The sequence below is a fragment of the Oncorhynchus tshawytscha genome, linkage group LG01, assembly GCF_018296145.1.
Source record: "Oncorhynchus tshawytscha isolate Ot180627B linkage group LG01, Otsh_v2.0, whole genome shotgun sequence".
NCBI lineage: Eukaryota > Metazoa > Chordata > Actinopteri > Salmoniformes > Salmonidae > Oncorhynchus > Oncorhynchus tshawytscha.
In genome coordinates this window covers 78,026,179-78,043,504 of record NC_056429.1, presented here as the reverse complement: position 1 = coordinate 78,043,504, position 17,326 = coordinate 78,026,179, and the positions used below count along the sequence as shown (strand labels likewise).

General features: G+C 46.2%; 1 protein-coding gene across 1 annotated transcript; it reads left to right on the top strand.

Moving 5' to 3' along the window:
- The first annotated feature begins 2,591 nt into the window (after positions 1–2,591).
- Positions 2,592–10,013, top strand: LOC112257445 (E3 ubiquitin-protein ligase TRIM8). Its single transcript, XM_024431002.2, has 6 exons — positions 2,592–2,685; positions 4,800–5,435; positions 6,897–6,992; positions 7,141–7,406; positions 7,622–7,737; positions 7,858–10,013. The coding sequence occupies exons 1-6, from the start codon at positions 2,650–2,652 to the stop codon at positions 8,520–8,522; spliced, it is 1,815 nt and encodes a 604-aa protein (XP_024286770.1). The 5' UTR covers positions 2,592–2,649; the 3' UTR covers positions 8,523–10,013.
- Positions 10,014–17,326: the final 7,313 nt, after the last annotated feature.

Sequence of the window (17,326 nt, the reverse complement as noted above, 5' to 3'; positions counted from 1 at the left end):
AGAGGTATGTGGCAGGGTCTACAATCAATCACGGACTACAGGAAGAAACCCAGCCCAGTCACGGACCAGGATGTCTTGCTCCCAGGCAGACTAAATAACTTTTTGCCCGCTTTGAGGACAATACAGTGCCACTGACACGGCCTGCAACGGAATCATGCGGTCTCTCCTTCACTGCAGCCGAAGTGAGTAAGACATTTAAACGTGTTAACCCTCGCAAGGCTGCAGGCCCAGACGGCATCCCCAGCCGCGCCCTCAGAGCATGCGCAGACCAGCTGGCCGGTGTGTTTACGGACATATTCAACCAATCCCTATACCAGTCTGCTGTTCCCACATGCTTCAAGAGGGCCACCATTGTTCCTGTTCCCAAGAAAGCTAAGGTAACTGAGCTAAACGACTACCGCCCGTAGCACTCACATCCGTCATCATGAAGTGCTTTGAGAGACTAGTCAAGGACCATATCACCTCCACCCTACCTGACACCCTTGACCCACTCCAATTTGCTTACCGCCCAAATAGGTCCACAGACGATGCAATCTCAACCACACTGCACACTGCCCTAACCCATCTGGACAAGAGGAATACCTATGTGAGAATGCTGTTCATCGACTACAGCTCGGCATTCAACACCATAGTACCCTCCAAGCTCGTCATCAAGCTCGAGACCCTGGGTCTCGACCCCGCCCTGTGCAACTGGGTACTGGACTTCCTGACGGGCCGCCCCAGGTGGTGAGGGTAGGCAACAACATCTCCTCCCCGCTGATCCTCAACACTGGGGCCCCACAAGGGTGCGTTCTGAGCCCCCTCCTGTACTCCCTGTTCACCCACGACTGCGTGGCCATGCACGCCTCCAACTCAATCATCAAGTTTGCGGACGACACAACAGTGGTAGGCTTGATTACCAACAACGACGAGACGGCCTACAGGGAGGAGGTGAGGGCCCTCGGAGTGTGGTGTCAGGAAAATAACCTCACACTCAACGTCAACAAAACTAAGGAGATGATTGTGGACTTCAGGAAACAGCAGAGGGAACACCCCCCATCCACATCGATGGAACAGTAGTGGAGAGGGTAGCAAGTTTTAAGTTCCTCGGCATACACATCACAGACAAACTGAATTGGTCCACTCACACAGACAGCATCGTGAGGAAGGCGCAGCAGCGCCTCTTCAACCTCAGGAGGCTGAAGAAATTCGGCTTGTCACCAAAAGCACTCACAAACTTCTACAGATGCACAATCGAGAGCATCCTGGCGGGCTGTATCACCGCCTGGTATGGCAACTGCACCGCCCTCAACCGTAAGGCTCTCCAGAGGGTAGTGAGGTCTGCACAACGCATCACCGGGGGCAAACTACCTGCCCTCCAGGACACCTACACCACCCGATGCTACAGGAAGGCCATAAAGATCATCAAGGACATCAACCACCCGAGCCACTGCCTGTTCACCCCGCTGTCATCCAGAAGGCGAGGTCAGTACAGGTGCATCAAAGCTGGGACCGAGAGACTGAAAAACAGCTTCTATCTCAAGGCCATCAGACTGTTAAACAGCCACCACTAACATTGAGTGGCTACTGCCAACACACTGTCAATGACACTGACTCTACTCCAGCCACTTTAATCATGGGAATTGATGGGAAATTATGTAAATATATCACTAGCCACTTTAAACAATGCTACCTTATATAATGTTACTTACCCTACATTGTTCATCTCATATGCATACGTTGATACTGTACTCTATATCATCGACTGCATCCTTATGTAATACATGTATCACTAGCCACTTTAACTATGCCACTTGGTTTACATACTTATCTCATATGTATATACTGTACTCGATATCATCTACTGTATCTTGCCTATGCTGCTCTGTACCATCACTCATTCATATATCCTTATGTACATATTCTTTATCCCCTTACACTGTGTATAAGACAGTAGTTTTTTTTTGGAATTGTTAGTTAGATTACTTGCTCGTTATTACTGCATTGTCGGAACTAGAAGCACAAGCATTTCGCTACACTCGCATTAACATCTGCTAACCATGTGTATGTGACAAATAAAATTTGATTTGATTTGATTTGATAGGGACAACAACACATCATGCAAAGCAGCCACAGCTGTCGGTAAGAGTGTCCATGATTGAGTCTTTGAATGAAGAGAATGAGGTAAAACTGTCCAGTTTGAGTGTTTGTTGCGGCTCATTCCAGTCGCTAGTTGCAGCGAACTGAAAAGACAAGAAACCCAAGGATGTGTGTGCTTTGGGGACCTTTAAAACCTCTACAGGATCGGTGGGTATGTGGAGGATGAGGGCTGCAGTAGATATCTCAGATAGGGGGGAGTGAGGCATAAGGCCACCACCTGTAATAACATCTGCTAAATATGTGTATGCGACATATACCATTTTATTTGATTTATTTGGCTATTTTTAAAATTATTTTATCTTTGAATCGTGTAAAAAAAATGTATCTCCTTTTAAAGATTTCTGTGGAGAGAAACATTTGAGTGTAAACACGTTTTTTCCTATACTTGTGAAAAATAAAAACGTATCGTAATTTCCTAATAGATAATTGCATATGCTCCTCTCCAGTTCTTGCACATCAACGCCTTCCTTTAAAAACGTGACACGCATAGGTTGTGTGACAGGTCACGTGATGGTAGAGGAGCAACGGGACCAGCCGGAAGGAGGGGTGAGCCGATGTTTAACCCGATTGAACGACTAGTCTATCTAGCTAGCATTCCTCCTTGCCCCTACGCTCAGTTAGAAAGAGGGAGAGAGATATTTAAAAACGAGGGTCGCAAATTAGAATTCAGAGACGGATTGGATTTGGACGATCAAGGCAACTCGGCTATTAACAACGGGACAGAAGGACTCGAAAAATGGCCACATATACACCGCTGAACCCGAAAGAACTGGCGAGGCGTGTTTGAACGCGACGGAATCTTTTTGTTTCGGTGTGATTTGCAAACCAAACGAGTTTTGGGAATAACCGAGGCCCTATATCCTCGGTGGATTCTTTCTTTTTCTTTTTTTGATGAGGAGCGCAAGATTGATGACCGCTACCTTTAACAAGGCCAGAATAGCGACATCCCCTTTAAATTAAGATTAGACTGGTGCATTTATATGTAATAATATGTAAAACCGTGGTAGTCGTAAATATTGTAAGGTAGTCTTATTTGTTTGTGCAGCGACAGAAAATGGTGAGATGACTTCTCATAATTTAAACGATTTCATTAAGTTTACGAAGTCAGTGGAGTGAAATGGTTTTAGCTGAACGTGAGCTGATAATAGTTATGATCCGTCCCTGATAAACCAAAGGAATGAAGCCAGGACACATCTTTGGGCCTGGATACGTTTTGATCGGTCTGTATGTATGATCCGAAGGCTCGCCACAGAAGCCAACATTCCAGTGGATTCTAAAAACCCTGGCCTTTGTTTTGTGCTTATGAACTGAAGTCGGTTAAACCATAAACTATGCAGTAAATCGCCTTCTAACGAAGTATTGTTGGACCTTTTTACTAATTAAGTCTTCATTAGGCCCAAGTAGCCGAGAAGAGTATTTGGTGAGAAAAGTCTAGGCCTTGTGTACAGATATGCGAGTGTTGCCTGTGGAAGCTTTATAGCTGACGACGTTACACATCAAACATAGCGACATAACTACAGCCTATTGTGAGGATCAAAGTCCGTCGCAACGTGGTGCAATGTTTATTGAAGGGCTAAGGACACTTGTCACATGTATCTGATTTGCAATCCTTGTATTTTTGTTTCATCATTGTACCAAAAAGATGTCACGAGCGTAATCGTATTAATTGTGAACGTACCCAAAATAGTCGGTGTATTATTGGAAGAGGATAAAATAACAATTAATGTGCCCTTTGGAACATCGCCGTTGTATCAACCTTGGGCAAGCTTCATCGATTTACAGATGGCTTTCTTCAGGGTGACGGTATAGGAATAATTTCGGCAACGCAATCTTTTACTTATCTTCATTTCTGGACCTCAATCGATTGAGAAACAAACATAAGCGGACGAGGAAGTCAAGGCTAGCTTGTCAAGCTAAAGTGAAGGGCTACGCAGACGGAGAGAAAAAGGTGAGCGTCCGCCTTTCATCAGCTGTATAGAAATAAATTCGGCTCGGCGGTGATGTAACCGTACAAACGACCCTAATTTAGACCGATTCAATTTAATGTCTGAACCGTGTTGCTTGGTAGATCTCTGTGCCTTTATTGCTATCATACCGTAGCTGGAAATACGAACAATTTTTAGCTGCGAGAACTAGGCCTAGGCTATACTACGCACAAAGTGAACCATTCGTCAGCCGTTACAGTAGCCGGTTATTGCCTAACCGTGTGATTTCAGAGAAACGAAGGCCTTGCTAACCCTTTACGGTAATTTGCATAACGTCAGCCCGGACCGTGTGTCGTAATCACCGGGGTGTTTTCATCGTTTCCCTGAGGCCTTTCCTGGTGGCTGTGTAATCTTCCTAGGTTTACCTGCTCTGCACAAACAGGATGTGCACTGCTGCCTGGATTTAAAGCAATAGTTGAGAGCTGAGGACATTCATTCACCAGTCGGTTGGACTAAACTGGTTGAAAGTGCTAGTGATAATAATAACACTTTATTGCTGAGTTTGTTGCACAATAGACAAATATCACTAAAGGACTAGTAACGTACTGGACTTTCTGTATACAGTCATAGGTCTTCCCTCAGTCCTCAAGACATTTGATCTATAGTCAGGGGCTTAGTTCATGGCTACAAATCCATAGTCAATCCATAGGATTGTTATTTTTTTCATGTGAGAAGGTCTTCGTCGCGTGTCTGTCCGCCGCTCCCAAAATGGCCTCCAACATGGCGACCTCCGACCTGTCCGAGACATGGAGGAACTGTTTTGAAGAGGAGCTGATCTGCCCCATCTGCCTGCACGTCTTCTCCGAACCTATCCAGCTGCCCTGCAAGCACAACTTCTGCCGGGGCTGCATCTCCGAAGCCTGGGCTAAAGACTCTTCCCTGGTCCGCTGCCCTGAGTGCAACCACGCCTACAGTCAGAAGCCTGCTCTGGAGAAGAACCACAAGCTGTCCAACATCGTGGACAAGTTCAACGCTTTGTCTGTAGAGAAGGCCGCCTCGCCGGTGCTGCAGTGTATTCTGTGCCGCCGTGGCCCCCCACTCCCGGCTGTCAAGGTTTGCCTGCGCTGTAGCGCCCCCTGTTGCCAGAGCCATGTCCAGACACACCTGCAGCAGCCCTGCTCCGCCCTGGGACACCTGCTGGTGGAGGCTGAGGCAGTCAAGGCCTGGACGTGTCCTCAGCATGACGAGTACAGACTGTACCACTGTGAGGCAGAACAGACAGCCGTGTGTCAATACTGCTGCTTCACACGATGCCATCCCAGTCACGGACATGGAGTCACTGACGTGGAGCTACGCCGCAACGATATACGGGTAAGACTAAAATCTGTCTTTTACACACCCTCCTTTGATTTAAGAACAAAGCGGCTCAAATTGGGGATAAGTGTGTGTGTGTCGGACTGTCAGTCCTCGAGTGTATGCATTTTTCCAATTGTGATCCAACCCAACCCCCATTCTCATCTGTTGAGAGTGACAAACAATGTGTTAGAGGGGTGGAACAATGAGGGGTCTAAGCCAGCCTTATCTCCCCAGCACAGGTGCATCCTCGCCTGGGACCGCCAGCCGGGAGAAGGGGGGGTTGTATGGAGGGGGAGGAATGAAGTGCAATTCTTCTGTGGTAGAAGAGGAGGAATGGTTGTTTATGGTTTCCTTTTTGTTTTCTTGTGATGCTCTTATTTCCTGGGTTCTAGAAAGGAAAGCTGTGGTTGGTTTAAAAATGACCATCTATCCCCAGGTTTGGGATATGAGGGACTAGTCAGTCATACAGGCTTTTCTCCTGACTCATATTGGTGACTACTTCTGGCCTCTGACTCTGTTTTATGGCTCTGTTAATACTCTGTGTGCATTCGCTTGTTAGTAGCCTACTCTCTGTGTTTTTGTGTGTGTGTGGGGGGGGATCAACTACATTGGAATGGTTAGGAAGGTTCTTGTATAATGAACTACAGTTTTAAATTCCTGTCCTCTGATTTTTCCCTGTGACTGACTACCATCTCCATTTTTTTGTAATGAGTGACTCTGGGAGCCTGAAGTTAATGTTCTGTGACAGTGTTACTGCTTAAGTGCATCTTGTGTTGGTGGCAGAGGGGGTAGAGATGCTCCCCATGACCTCGCCACCATGGTCCCCAGCTCCACCCCACCTCCTCAGGGCATGACTGACCTACCTCCCCATATCATTCTTTTCCACTGGGGGTCCTGGTGGAAAATATGTTACATATGCCATTTCTATCCATCAGTCACCCCCCAGTACCCCTTAAAGGTACTGAACATCCCCCATCATCCCTGCCCCAGGATTCTGCTCTGAGCCTGAATCTATCAGCATTCAGGTGACAGACCACTACTACCGTGGGCATGCAGGAAGATAGTATAAGAGCAGTGTCCTGCCCTACTCATAATCTTTGCCCCCAGGAAGTGTAATTGTGGCGTGGCACTCTGGTTTGGCCAATCTGGGCATGTGTGTTGTAGCCGTGCCAACACCAGTCCAGAATAACTAGTGTTTTGACAACAGTACCATGAGTGGGCCTAGTGTATGTGGTGTTCTGAGAAAGGAGGAGAGAAGAGTATCTCTCTCGCTCATTCCTCATTCACCAGAAATAGCGCTTGGTTGCCATGACAGCTCCCTCCCTCAGATAAACTGTTAGATGGAGACTAAATTGGCTGCCTCAGCCACCTAGAGGCCTGATGGCGTTTCTCTTCTCATATGATTTTATTTGTTCAGGTATGTATGAAGAGTTATCGAACCCAACTATTAATGACATTACCATTTCTCTCTCTCAGCAAAATCTATTGCGGCAGCAGGAGAGGGTGGAGGAGAGAGTTCAGGACATCGATGAGCAGCTCTGTAAACTCGACTCTGACAAGTGTGTGGTGGAGGTATGTCTGATTTCTCTCACAAACACTCTCTCCCACACCTCAGCCAGTGAGCACAGGCTGCACACACCCGTGCACATGCATGTATACTGTGTGTGTGTGTGTGTGTGTGTGTGTGTGTGTGTATAACGGTGTGTGTTCTCTCCTACAGGATAGAGTGTGTGAGCTAAAAGAGGAGGTGCGTGTGCAGTACCAGCGGATGCAGCACTTCTTGGAAGAAGACCTTTCCCGAACACTGGAGGTCCTAGAGCGGGCGCGTTCTAGGTTCTGCCAGGAGAACGCGGGCCAGGTTCTAGCTCTGGGAGAACAGAGACACGAGGCCCAGAAGCTGCTCAGCTCGGTCCACACGGCCTTCGGCAAGGCTGAGGAGCTGGGCTTCATGAAGAATACTAAACCTGTCAAGATCCTCATGGAGAGGTGAGAGATGGCTTATTGCACACATTACAACTGTAGTCATGTTACAATTGTCATGATACACATTACTATTTTATTTATTTAGAACAGAATTCCAAACTCCTTACATATCTTTTCATGACAGGATCAGACATGTAACAGGGAGACAGAACCGTAACTATATTTTTAATGGAGCGCTAATATACCAGGCTTGTTGCATACATATTTGTGTGTTGCAGGTCTCAAGCGTGCGTGGGAAGTGCGCTCCCTCCCTACAAGGTGGGCAGTCTCAACTCTAAGCTGTTCCTGTCAGAACTCTCCAAGAGGGAGAAGAGCCTACGGAAAACACTGGAAGGTAGGATCAAGAGAATCATCTTCACACCTGTATCTGATTGTTTGTGTTGGTAGATCAAGGGAATTCATATTTAGCTTTGTGAGTCTGATCCCCCTCTTTCTCTACCTCTCCCCCCTCCAGCCCCACTAGCCCCTCCCTCCTCGTTCCTCCAGTCCATCCAGGCGTATCCCAGCGGCCTTGGCTCCGGGGCAGAGAAACGCAAACACTCCTCTGCGTTCCCAGAAAGCAACGGAAGCACTGGGAAAACGTCTGCTTCCGGGTTCAAGGACTCCTCATCCAAGCAGCCCTACCTAGGCCCAAACTCTGCCCCCGGGGAGGGCCAATCCTCCAATCAGCAGCCTCTGGTTCCCTGTGGCTCCTCCCACATGAATGAAAATGGCGGAACAGGAAGTGGAAGTGGCTCTCTAACAAATCACCATTCAGGGTCTGTGTTCGGTCCCTCCCACTTCCCCCCTGCTGGCGGTAGCTCCTCCCATACTTCTCAGCAGGCAGTGCTCCCCCAGTATGGTGGGCGTAAGATCCTGGTGTGTACCATGGATAATTGCTACTGCTCTGGGGTACCCTCTGTGTCGGGCCACCGCGGCCACCCTCCCTACCCACGTTCAGGCTCCTTTCCCTGGGTAAGCACCCAGGACTACCCCCCTCCCCCTGGTCTGGCCTCTGGAGCGCCAGCCATGCAAGGGCTGGCTGTCAGAGACTGGATAGATGCACAGCAGACGCACAGACACACAGACTTCTATGGCCTGTATGGGCAGCCCTCTACCAAGCACTATGTCACCAGTTAACACGCATACATGCATTTATCTATACACACACATACTTCTACAGGCAAACAGCTCTCTACTAAGCACTACGCTACTAGTTAAATAAACACATGTCTACATATGTAGACAAACGCAGAACCTACATACATACAGGTACACACAGACATTCACTTCTACATGTTATACGGACAGTCCTCTGCTAAGCACCATGTTACGACTCGTATAGATGCACTTACAAGCACTCTCGGGGGCAGGGTTGACATGTATTCGTTTTCTCTGTCAGACACACAGTGTACTGTATGATGATATACGTGTCTTTGTGCAAAAACTGTTGACGCTGAAGCACTTCGGCTCAACTGAAATGTTTTAGCGACATCTCCTTCCCCGTTGTAGTGAGATCGATAGCCTTATGTTATAATTATTTTCCATGTTTATTGAACATGGTCTGATAACTGTAAAGAGAACAATGGTTTATTACTGTTACAGCTCTGGTTTTGTCTCCTCTCCTTGCTGAGTTCAGGGATGTACTGTGCAGCTTGAACACACTCGCTCTTCCAAGTTCTCTTCTGTGTGTGGACTGGGACGTTCTCCCATGCACTTTGGGGGGGGATGGGGGTGTGTTGGGATTTCTCTCTGTGTAGAAGTTGCTCTGTAGACAGGTCTAGGATTAGCTACCCTCCCTGTAGACACAGGTCCAAGATCAGCTGACCTGTCCCCCAGTCCTAACCTTAAACATCAGTGGGTCAAATGGCAGAACCTGTCCCTAGATCAGGGTTTTGGAGCAACTGTAAACCTACTTCATTATGGACCTTCTTTATTCCCATTTATCCAAATCCCATCAGAGAGGGGATCCGACCCCCTTCCGTTGTGCTGCCAGGCTTCCCATCGGATTGAGTTCTTCCATCTGAGAGAGCTCCTTTTTTTTGTTTTATTAATATTTGGATCATGACATGAGTGATTCCCATATGGCATATGAGTAATCATACCATATGAGCAGGTATCATGTTTGTCTTGAAGACAATTGGACTCGTAGACAGGAAGGTGGCTTGGCGAGCAACTACATGGCCTGGACTGTACTGGACAGACCAAACAAATCAACTCAAGCATCTGGGAGTGTGACGGTGACTATGCGTTAATAATGTACTTCCTGCAGGGTGACGTCACTTCCTTTTAACAAGCACACGCTCTCGGCATCCTGTTTGCAGCTGTAAGCATGCGGGGAAGAGTTTTATAAAGCACTCTGGAATAAAAAAAATAAAAAAAACAAGAAGTGGAAAAATAAAAAAGATGAGTGGAAGTAATGGTTGAGGGTTTTTTTTCATGAACTTTTTCTATGAGAAACTGGACTGTTTGACTTAAGCATTGGTTTAAAAAAATGCTGGAAAGGAACTGTTACAAGAACAGTCAACCAATAGAAGAAAAAAATGGGAAACTTTTTTTTGTAAATATTTTGAAATGAAAAATAAAGGACGTCAATTGGAGGGTTCCAAATAAATCAAGGCATTTAAGATACTTCCCTCCATTTATTGATCACAACTCAAGTCTCTTCCTCTTTTCTCTTGTCAGCCTTTATTTTCAGATCTGTAAAGTAAATAGTTTTACTTACTGATACTGAACTACACTTCTACGTGAATGTGGATGCTACCATGATGGCGGATAATCCTGGCTGAACCGTGAATCATGATGAGTGAGAAAGTTAGACGCACAAATATCATACCCCCAAGACATAACCTCCCACCATTACAATAACAGGTGGTGAGCATTTTGTTTTTGGGGGGGTTATGATATGTGTGTCTAACTTTCTCACTCATTATTCACGGTTCATTCAGGATTAACCATCATGGTAGCATCCACATTTATGTAGCAGTGTTTAAACATATTCTTATTTACATTAAGTGACCCCTACATGATTTACCGTTCATTTCTTTTGGGCACTAAATAATCTAAAACAACCAAAACACACAGCAAATGCATCCAACAAATGTGCAGTCACAAGCTTGATCATTGTAGTCATTGTGTGCTATGAATATGGGACCAAATACTTAACTTTTCACTACTTTAATACACGTGAATTTGTCCCAATACTTTTGCTCCCCCAAAATGGGGGTGAATATGTATTAACAGCGATGTAATTTCTAAAAGGTTCACCCAATATGCATGAAAATACACTCATTAAAGCTGACAGTCTGCACTTTAACCTCCGTCATTGTTTGATTTCAAATCTGAGTATAGAATCAAAAGAAAAGACTATGCTTCACTGTGCCAAAAATTAGAGGGCACTGTAAATATCATTGCTTGCTATGTAGTTGGTTGAAGGGGAGACTCCCATAAGAATACGACCACCACACATAAGACATCCAACTGACCCTGTCATTTACTGGGTGTTCGTCTGAGTGAAGCTGCCAGACGACCCTGTGGTCAGGGGTGGTAAACCTACAGTCAAAGTTTTGCTGCTCTTTCTCTGTAGTGATGAGTCATGGGTGGAAGCCTCTCTCCCTCTCAATCTCACACACTGGATCAAAGTCGTTCAGCTCTGTCTTTGGTGGAGTCAGGGGAAGTTGGTCAAACTTTGAGGATAAGTTATAAAGAAAGCTGAGCTCCAGTAAACAAACTGGTTGGAGAAGTCATCTTATCTCTGAGGCGAGGTTGGTCTGTGGAGGCCTGGGTGCCTGAATCTGGGTCAGAATCTTGAGTTGGCTGTCCGCCCCCTCACCCGTACAGCTCACACACACAGTCTGTTAACCAGAGAAATTACCGAAAGAGAGACCGAGATCCACCCACTTCGCCCACCAACAGAACTACATACTAACATCAGTAGTGTAATATCAGCAGGTTTTTATTGCAGTGGAAACTTCATGGGTAGTGGAGGCACATCAGAAAGAGTGAGAGGAATCTGTCTATCAGGGTGGGTGTGTTTCAGGCTGACTAAGCTGTAGCTTTAAAGCTTTCTGCCACCTAGCACTTTGGACCTCCATCCTCTTCAGCTAGCAGGGATGATCCACTATTAGTGTGTGCGCGCTTGTGTGTCAGAGAGAGAGTTTTTATTTTTCTATTATTTTTATTAGCCCATCGGCAAGCTAGCTCATTCTCCTTCGGATGATAACAGTAACTTTGTTTTTCTTTACAGCTATTTTGTTACATATACATTATTCATACATGTCACATTTATGATATTTCTATACACAGTATAACATGATAGAAAATAGTTTGATTTACACATTAAATGGTACTCAGAAATATCCAGTATACATGATACAGTACATGGTCTTCTATTACAGATGATGAGCTTTTAGCATAGGGGAGATTTTGTTTGTGTGTGAAGAGAGGAGGACATTACTATCTGCTCGTCGTCAACAAGGTTTGGCTTGACTAATACGCTTCTTTAAACCCATATTCCTAGTTAGGCAATGTATGTGCAGGTTCACTAATCTCTTCCATCATCAGCATGTCGATACCTAGCTCTGGTCCAGGGCATTAGTGTGGCTTGCTAACGCTGAGCTCAGTATTAGCAAGCTGCACTTAATGCCCTGGACCAGAGCTAGTTGATGTACAATGGTTTGGACAGTGAGGTGAATTGTAGATCAGATAATCTGCAGCAAAGCACGTTTAGGCCGACCCTGGCCAACAAACAGTATCACATGACTCTGTTAATAAACAAGCCAGCATAGCACTGACAGAGATGGTCGCCTCGCTTCGAGTTCTTAGAAAACTATGCAGTATTTTTTTTTTATGTATTATTTCTTACATTGTTACCCCGGGAAATCGTAAGTCTTATTACATACAGCCGGGAAGAACTATTGGATATAAGAGCAATGTCAACTTACCAACATTACGACCAGTAATACGACTTAACCGAAGCGGATGCTCTATTCGGACCACCACCCAGGACAATGGAGCTAATTCCAGTAGGCGATCCAAAACAACGACGCAGCAGAAGGAGCAGACGAAGCGGCCACTTGGCCAGGCTCCGCAGACGTGCACACCGCTCCCGAATATACTAGTAGCCAATGTCCAGTCTCTTGACAACAAAGTAGATGAAATTCGAGTAAGGGTTGCCTTCCAGAGAGACATCAGAGATTGTAACATTCTCTGTTTCACGGGAACATGGCTCTCGGGATATGTTGTCGGAATCAGTTCAGCCACCGGGCTTCTCCATGCATCGCGGCGACAGATAAACACCTCTCTGGGAAAAGAAAGGGCGGGGGTGTATGCTTTATGATTAAGGACTCATGGTGTAATCATAACAACATACAGGAACTCAAGTCCTTCTACTCACCTGATCTAAAATTCCTTACAATCAAGTGCCGGCCATTTTACCTACCAAGAGAATTCTCGTCAGTTATAGTCACAGCTGTGTACATTTCCCCTCAAGCAGACACCAAGACGGCCATCAAGGAACTTCACTGGACTATATGCAAACTGGAAACCATACATCCTGAGGCTGCATTTATTGTAGCTGAGATTTTTAACAAAGCAAATTTGAGAACACTCTTCCAGCATATTGATTGCGCTATGCGCATACGCAATACCCTCGACAACTGCTACTCTAACTTCCGCGATGCACACAAAGCCCTCCCCCGCCCTCCCTTTGGCAAATCCGACCATGACGCCATCTTGCTCCTTCCGTCTTATAGGCAGAAACTCAAACAGGATGTACCAGTGACGAGAATCATTCAACGCTGGTCCGACCAATCGGAAGCCAAGCTTCAAGATTGTTTTGATCACGAGGACTGGAAGATGTTCCGGTCAGCCTCAGAGAACAACATCAACCTATACACTGACTCGGTGAGTGCGTTTATAAAGAAGTGCATTGGAGATGTTGTATCCACGGTGACTATTAAAAGCTACCCTAACCAGAAACCGTGAATGGGTGGTGGCATTCTGGCAAAACTGAAAGCGCGATCCACCACATTTAACCATGGAAAGAGGTCTGGGAATATGAATATAAACAGTGTAGCTATTCCCTCCGCAAGGCAATCAAACAAGCAAAATGCCAGTACAGGGTCAAGGTGGAGTCGCAATTCAATGGCTCAGACACGAGACGTATGTAGCAGGGTCTACAGGAAATCACAGACTACAAAAAGATATCCAGCCACGTCACGGACACCGACGTCACTCTTCCAGACAAACTAAACACCTTTGCCCACTTTGAGGATACTACAGTGCCACTGTCACAGCCCGCTACCAAGAACTGCGCCCCTCCCCTCTCCTTCTCTGTGGCTGACGTGAGTAAAACGTTTAAACGTGTTAACCCTCGCAAGGCTGCTGGCCCAGACGGCAACCTAGCCACGTCCTCAAAGCAAGCGCAGACCAGCTGGCTGGTGTATTTACGGACATATTTCATCTCTCCCTGTTCCAGTCTGTTGTCCCCACATGCTTCAAGATGGCTATCATTTTTCCTGTACCCAATAAGGCAAAAAAAAACTGAACTAAATGCTCAACATTCAACACCATAGTACCCTCCAAGCTCATCATCAAGCTGGGGGCCCTGGGTCTCAACCCTGCCCTGTGCAATTGGGTCCTGGACTTTGACAGGCCACCCCCAGGTGGTGAAGGTAGGAAACATCTTCACTTCGCTGACCCTCAATACTGGGGCCCCACAAGGGTGTGTGCTCAGCCCCCTCCTGTACTCCCTGTTCACCCATGACTACGTGGCCATGCACGCCTCCAACTCAATCATCAAGTTGGGGGACGACACGGCCTACAGGGAGGAGGTGAGGGCACTCGGAGTGTGGTGTCAGGAAAACAACCGCTCACTCAATGTCAACAAAACAAAGGAGATGATCGTGGACTTCAAGAAAGAGCAGAGGGAGCACCCCCTATCCACATCGAAGGGACAGCAGTTGAGAAGGTGGAAGGTTTTAAGTTCCTCGGCGTACACATCACAGACAAACAAATTGTCCACTAACACAGACAGTGTGGTGAAGAAGGCGCAACAGCGGCTCTTCAACCTCAGGAAGCTGAAGAAATTTGGCTTGTCACCCAAAACCCTGACAAACTTTTACAGATGCACAATTGAGAGCATCCTGTCGGGCTGTATCACAGTCTGGTACGGCAACTGCACCACCCTCAACCGCAAAGTCCTCCAGAGGGTGGTACGGTCTGCACAACGCACCACCGGGGACAAACTACCTGCCCTCCATGACACCTACAGCACCCGATGTCACAGGAAGGCCAAAAAGATCATCAAGGACATCAACCACCCGAGCCACTGCCTGTTCACACCGCTACCATCCAGAAGACGAGGTCAGTACAGGTGCATCAAAGCTGGGATAGAGAGAAACTGTTTTTCCGTCTATCTCAAGGCCATCAGACTGCTAAACAGCAATCACTAATTCACAGAGGCTGCTGCCAGAATTGAGTCCCAATCACTGGCCACTTTAATAAATGGATCACTAGTGACTTTCTACAATGCACTCTAAATAATGCCACTTTAATAATGTTTACATATCTTACATTACTCATCACATGTATATACTGTATTCTATACCACCTATTGCACCTTGCCTATGCCGCTCGGCCATCGCTCATCAATATATTTACATGTACATATTCTCATTCACCCCTGTAGATTTGTGTGTATTAGGTAGTTGTTAGATTACTTGTTAGATATTACTGTCTGAACTAGAATCACAAGCATTTCGCTACACTCGCATTAACATCTGCTAACCATGTGTATGTGACAAATAAAATTTGATATGCTAACCCTATTATCTGTAGCGCTCATGGGAGGATAGACTCAGGGAGACATGGGCTTAGTGGGTGAGGTAGGAATATGTATGAGGTGTATTGAGAGTATGGCTTAATTTTTCTTAACATTTCAAAGTGATTCACATTCTTATAATGCATGATCCTTTCCCCCTCCACATCTCCCCCACCTTCTGTACAACTCCCACCTATTTCCTATCTGTTGGTGGGATATGAAATCGGTTTCCTGTTTCATCTGTAATCATCGCAACTCAGACGTGATTGGTTGAAGAGAAAGAGGCCGGTATGAAGCGTGCTGGTTTCTCTCTCTCACACACAATCTCTCTCACTTTCAGCTGTCTTGATTCAAGAGGAGAAAAAGGCAGTAATCATGTCGCCTCAAAGATAGGCATCACACTCCCCTCTGTCTGGCTCCCCACGTCGCCCACACACACGACTTTTATGCACAGATAAACCAACCACAGAATTTTGTCATTCAGATTGTTGTAGATAACAGGCCTTTAAGGCCCAGATTGTCCTGTATTTTATATCTATTTTCACACTATACATTTTTCAAATTTAACCTCTAACTAGGCAAGTTAGTTAAGAACAAATTCTTGTTTACAATGATGGCTTACACCAGCCAAACCTGGATGATGCTGAGCTAATTGTGCGCCGCCCTTTGGGAACTCCCAATCACGGCCGGTTGTGATACAGCCTGGAATGGGACCAGGGTGTCTGTAATGGCACCTCAAGCACTGAGATGCAGTGCCTTAGACCACTGCGCCACTCTGGAGGCTGGAACAATACTGTGAAATAGTGAAAATTATCATGTCTTTTTAGTGTAAGCTGTTTGAAAGACTGCCTTAAAATGTCAGCCTCTTAGGGTGGGATAGAGTTTTTGCCTGCCTAGTGTCATCCCCAGGCAGTAAATTAGTTAATAGACCAATAAGAAAGAGTTCCAAACCTTTCTGCCAATAACAGCAAATTTTTAGTTTTCCGCTGCCCACTTACAAATCTCCCAGAAAATTCTCGCTTGAGAAATTGCTCTATACCGAGATGATATTTTTGACCATTTTAATTGAAAACATTCACAGTAAGGTACACTATATATACACAAAAGTATGTGGACATCCCTTAAAATTTGTGGATTCGACTATTTCAGCCACACCCATTGCTGACAGGTAAAAAAATCAAATTGAGCACACAGCCATACAATCTCCATAGACAAACATTGGTAGTGGAATGGCCTTACTGAGAGCTCAGTGAATTTCAACATGGCACCGTCATAGGATGCCACCTTTCCAACAACTCTGTTCGTCAAATATGCCCCGCTAGAGCTGCCCTGGTCAACTGTAAGTGCTGTTAATGTGAAGTGGAACCGTCTAGGAGCAACAATGGCTCAGTCGAGAAGTGGTAGGCCACACAAGCTCACTGAACGGGACCGCCAAATGCTGAAGCGAGTAAAAATCATCTGTCCTTAGTTGCAACACTCACTACAGAGTTCCAAACTGCCTCTGGAAGCAATGTCAGCACAATAACTGTTCGTCGGGAGCTTCATGAAATGGGTTTCCATGGCCGAGCAGCCACACATAAGCCTAAGATCACCATGCGCGATACCAAGCGTCGGCTGGAGTGGTGTAAAGCTCGCCGCTATTGGACTCTGGAGCAGTGGAAACGCGTTCTCTGGAGTGAGGAATCACGCTTCATCTGGCTGTCAGACGGACTAATCTAGGTTTGGCAGATGCCAGGAGGACCCTACCTGCCCCAATGCATAGTGCCAACTGTAAAGTTTGGTGGAAAAGGCAGAATGGTCTGGGGGTGTTTTTCATGGTTTGGGCTAGGCACCTTACTTCCAGTGAAGGGAAATCTTGACGATAGAGCATACAATTACATCCTAGACTATTCTGTGCTTCCAACTTTGTGGCAACAGTTTGGGGAAGGACCTTTTCTGTTTCAGCATGACAATGCCCCCGTGCACAAAGCAAGGTCCATAAAGAAACGGTTTGTCAAGATCAGTGTGGAAGAACTTGACTGGCCTGCAGAGCCCTGACCTCAACCCCATCAAACACCTTTGGGATGAATTGGAACGCCGACTGCGAGCCAGGCCTAATTGTCCCACATCTATGCCCGACCTC

What these genes read in the sequence shown, in the direction of transcription:
- LOC112257445 (XM_024431002.2), top strand. Translation starts at nt 2,650, where the DNA reads ATGGTAGAGGAGCAACGGGACCAGCCGGAAGGAGGG. An exon ending in GGGACCAGCCGGAAGGAGGG is followed by an intron (nt 2,686 to 4,799) that starts GTGAGCCGATGT and finishes TCATGTGAGAAG; the next exon opens with GTCTTCGTCGCGTGTCTGTC. An exon ending in CTGACAAGTGTGTGGTGGAG is followed by an intron (nt 6,993 to 7,140) that starts GTATGTCTGATT and finishes TCTCTCCTACAG; the next exon opens with GATAGAGTGTGTGAGCTAAA.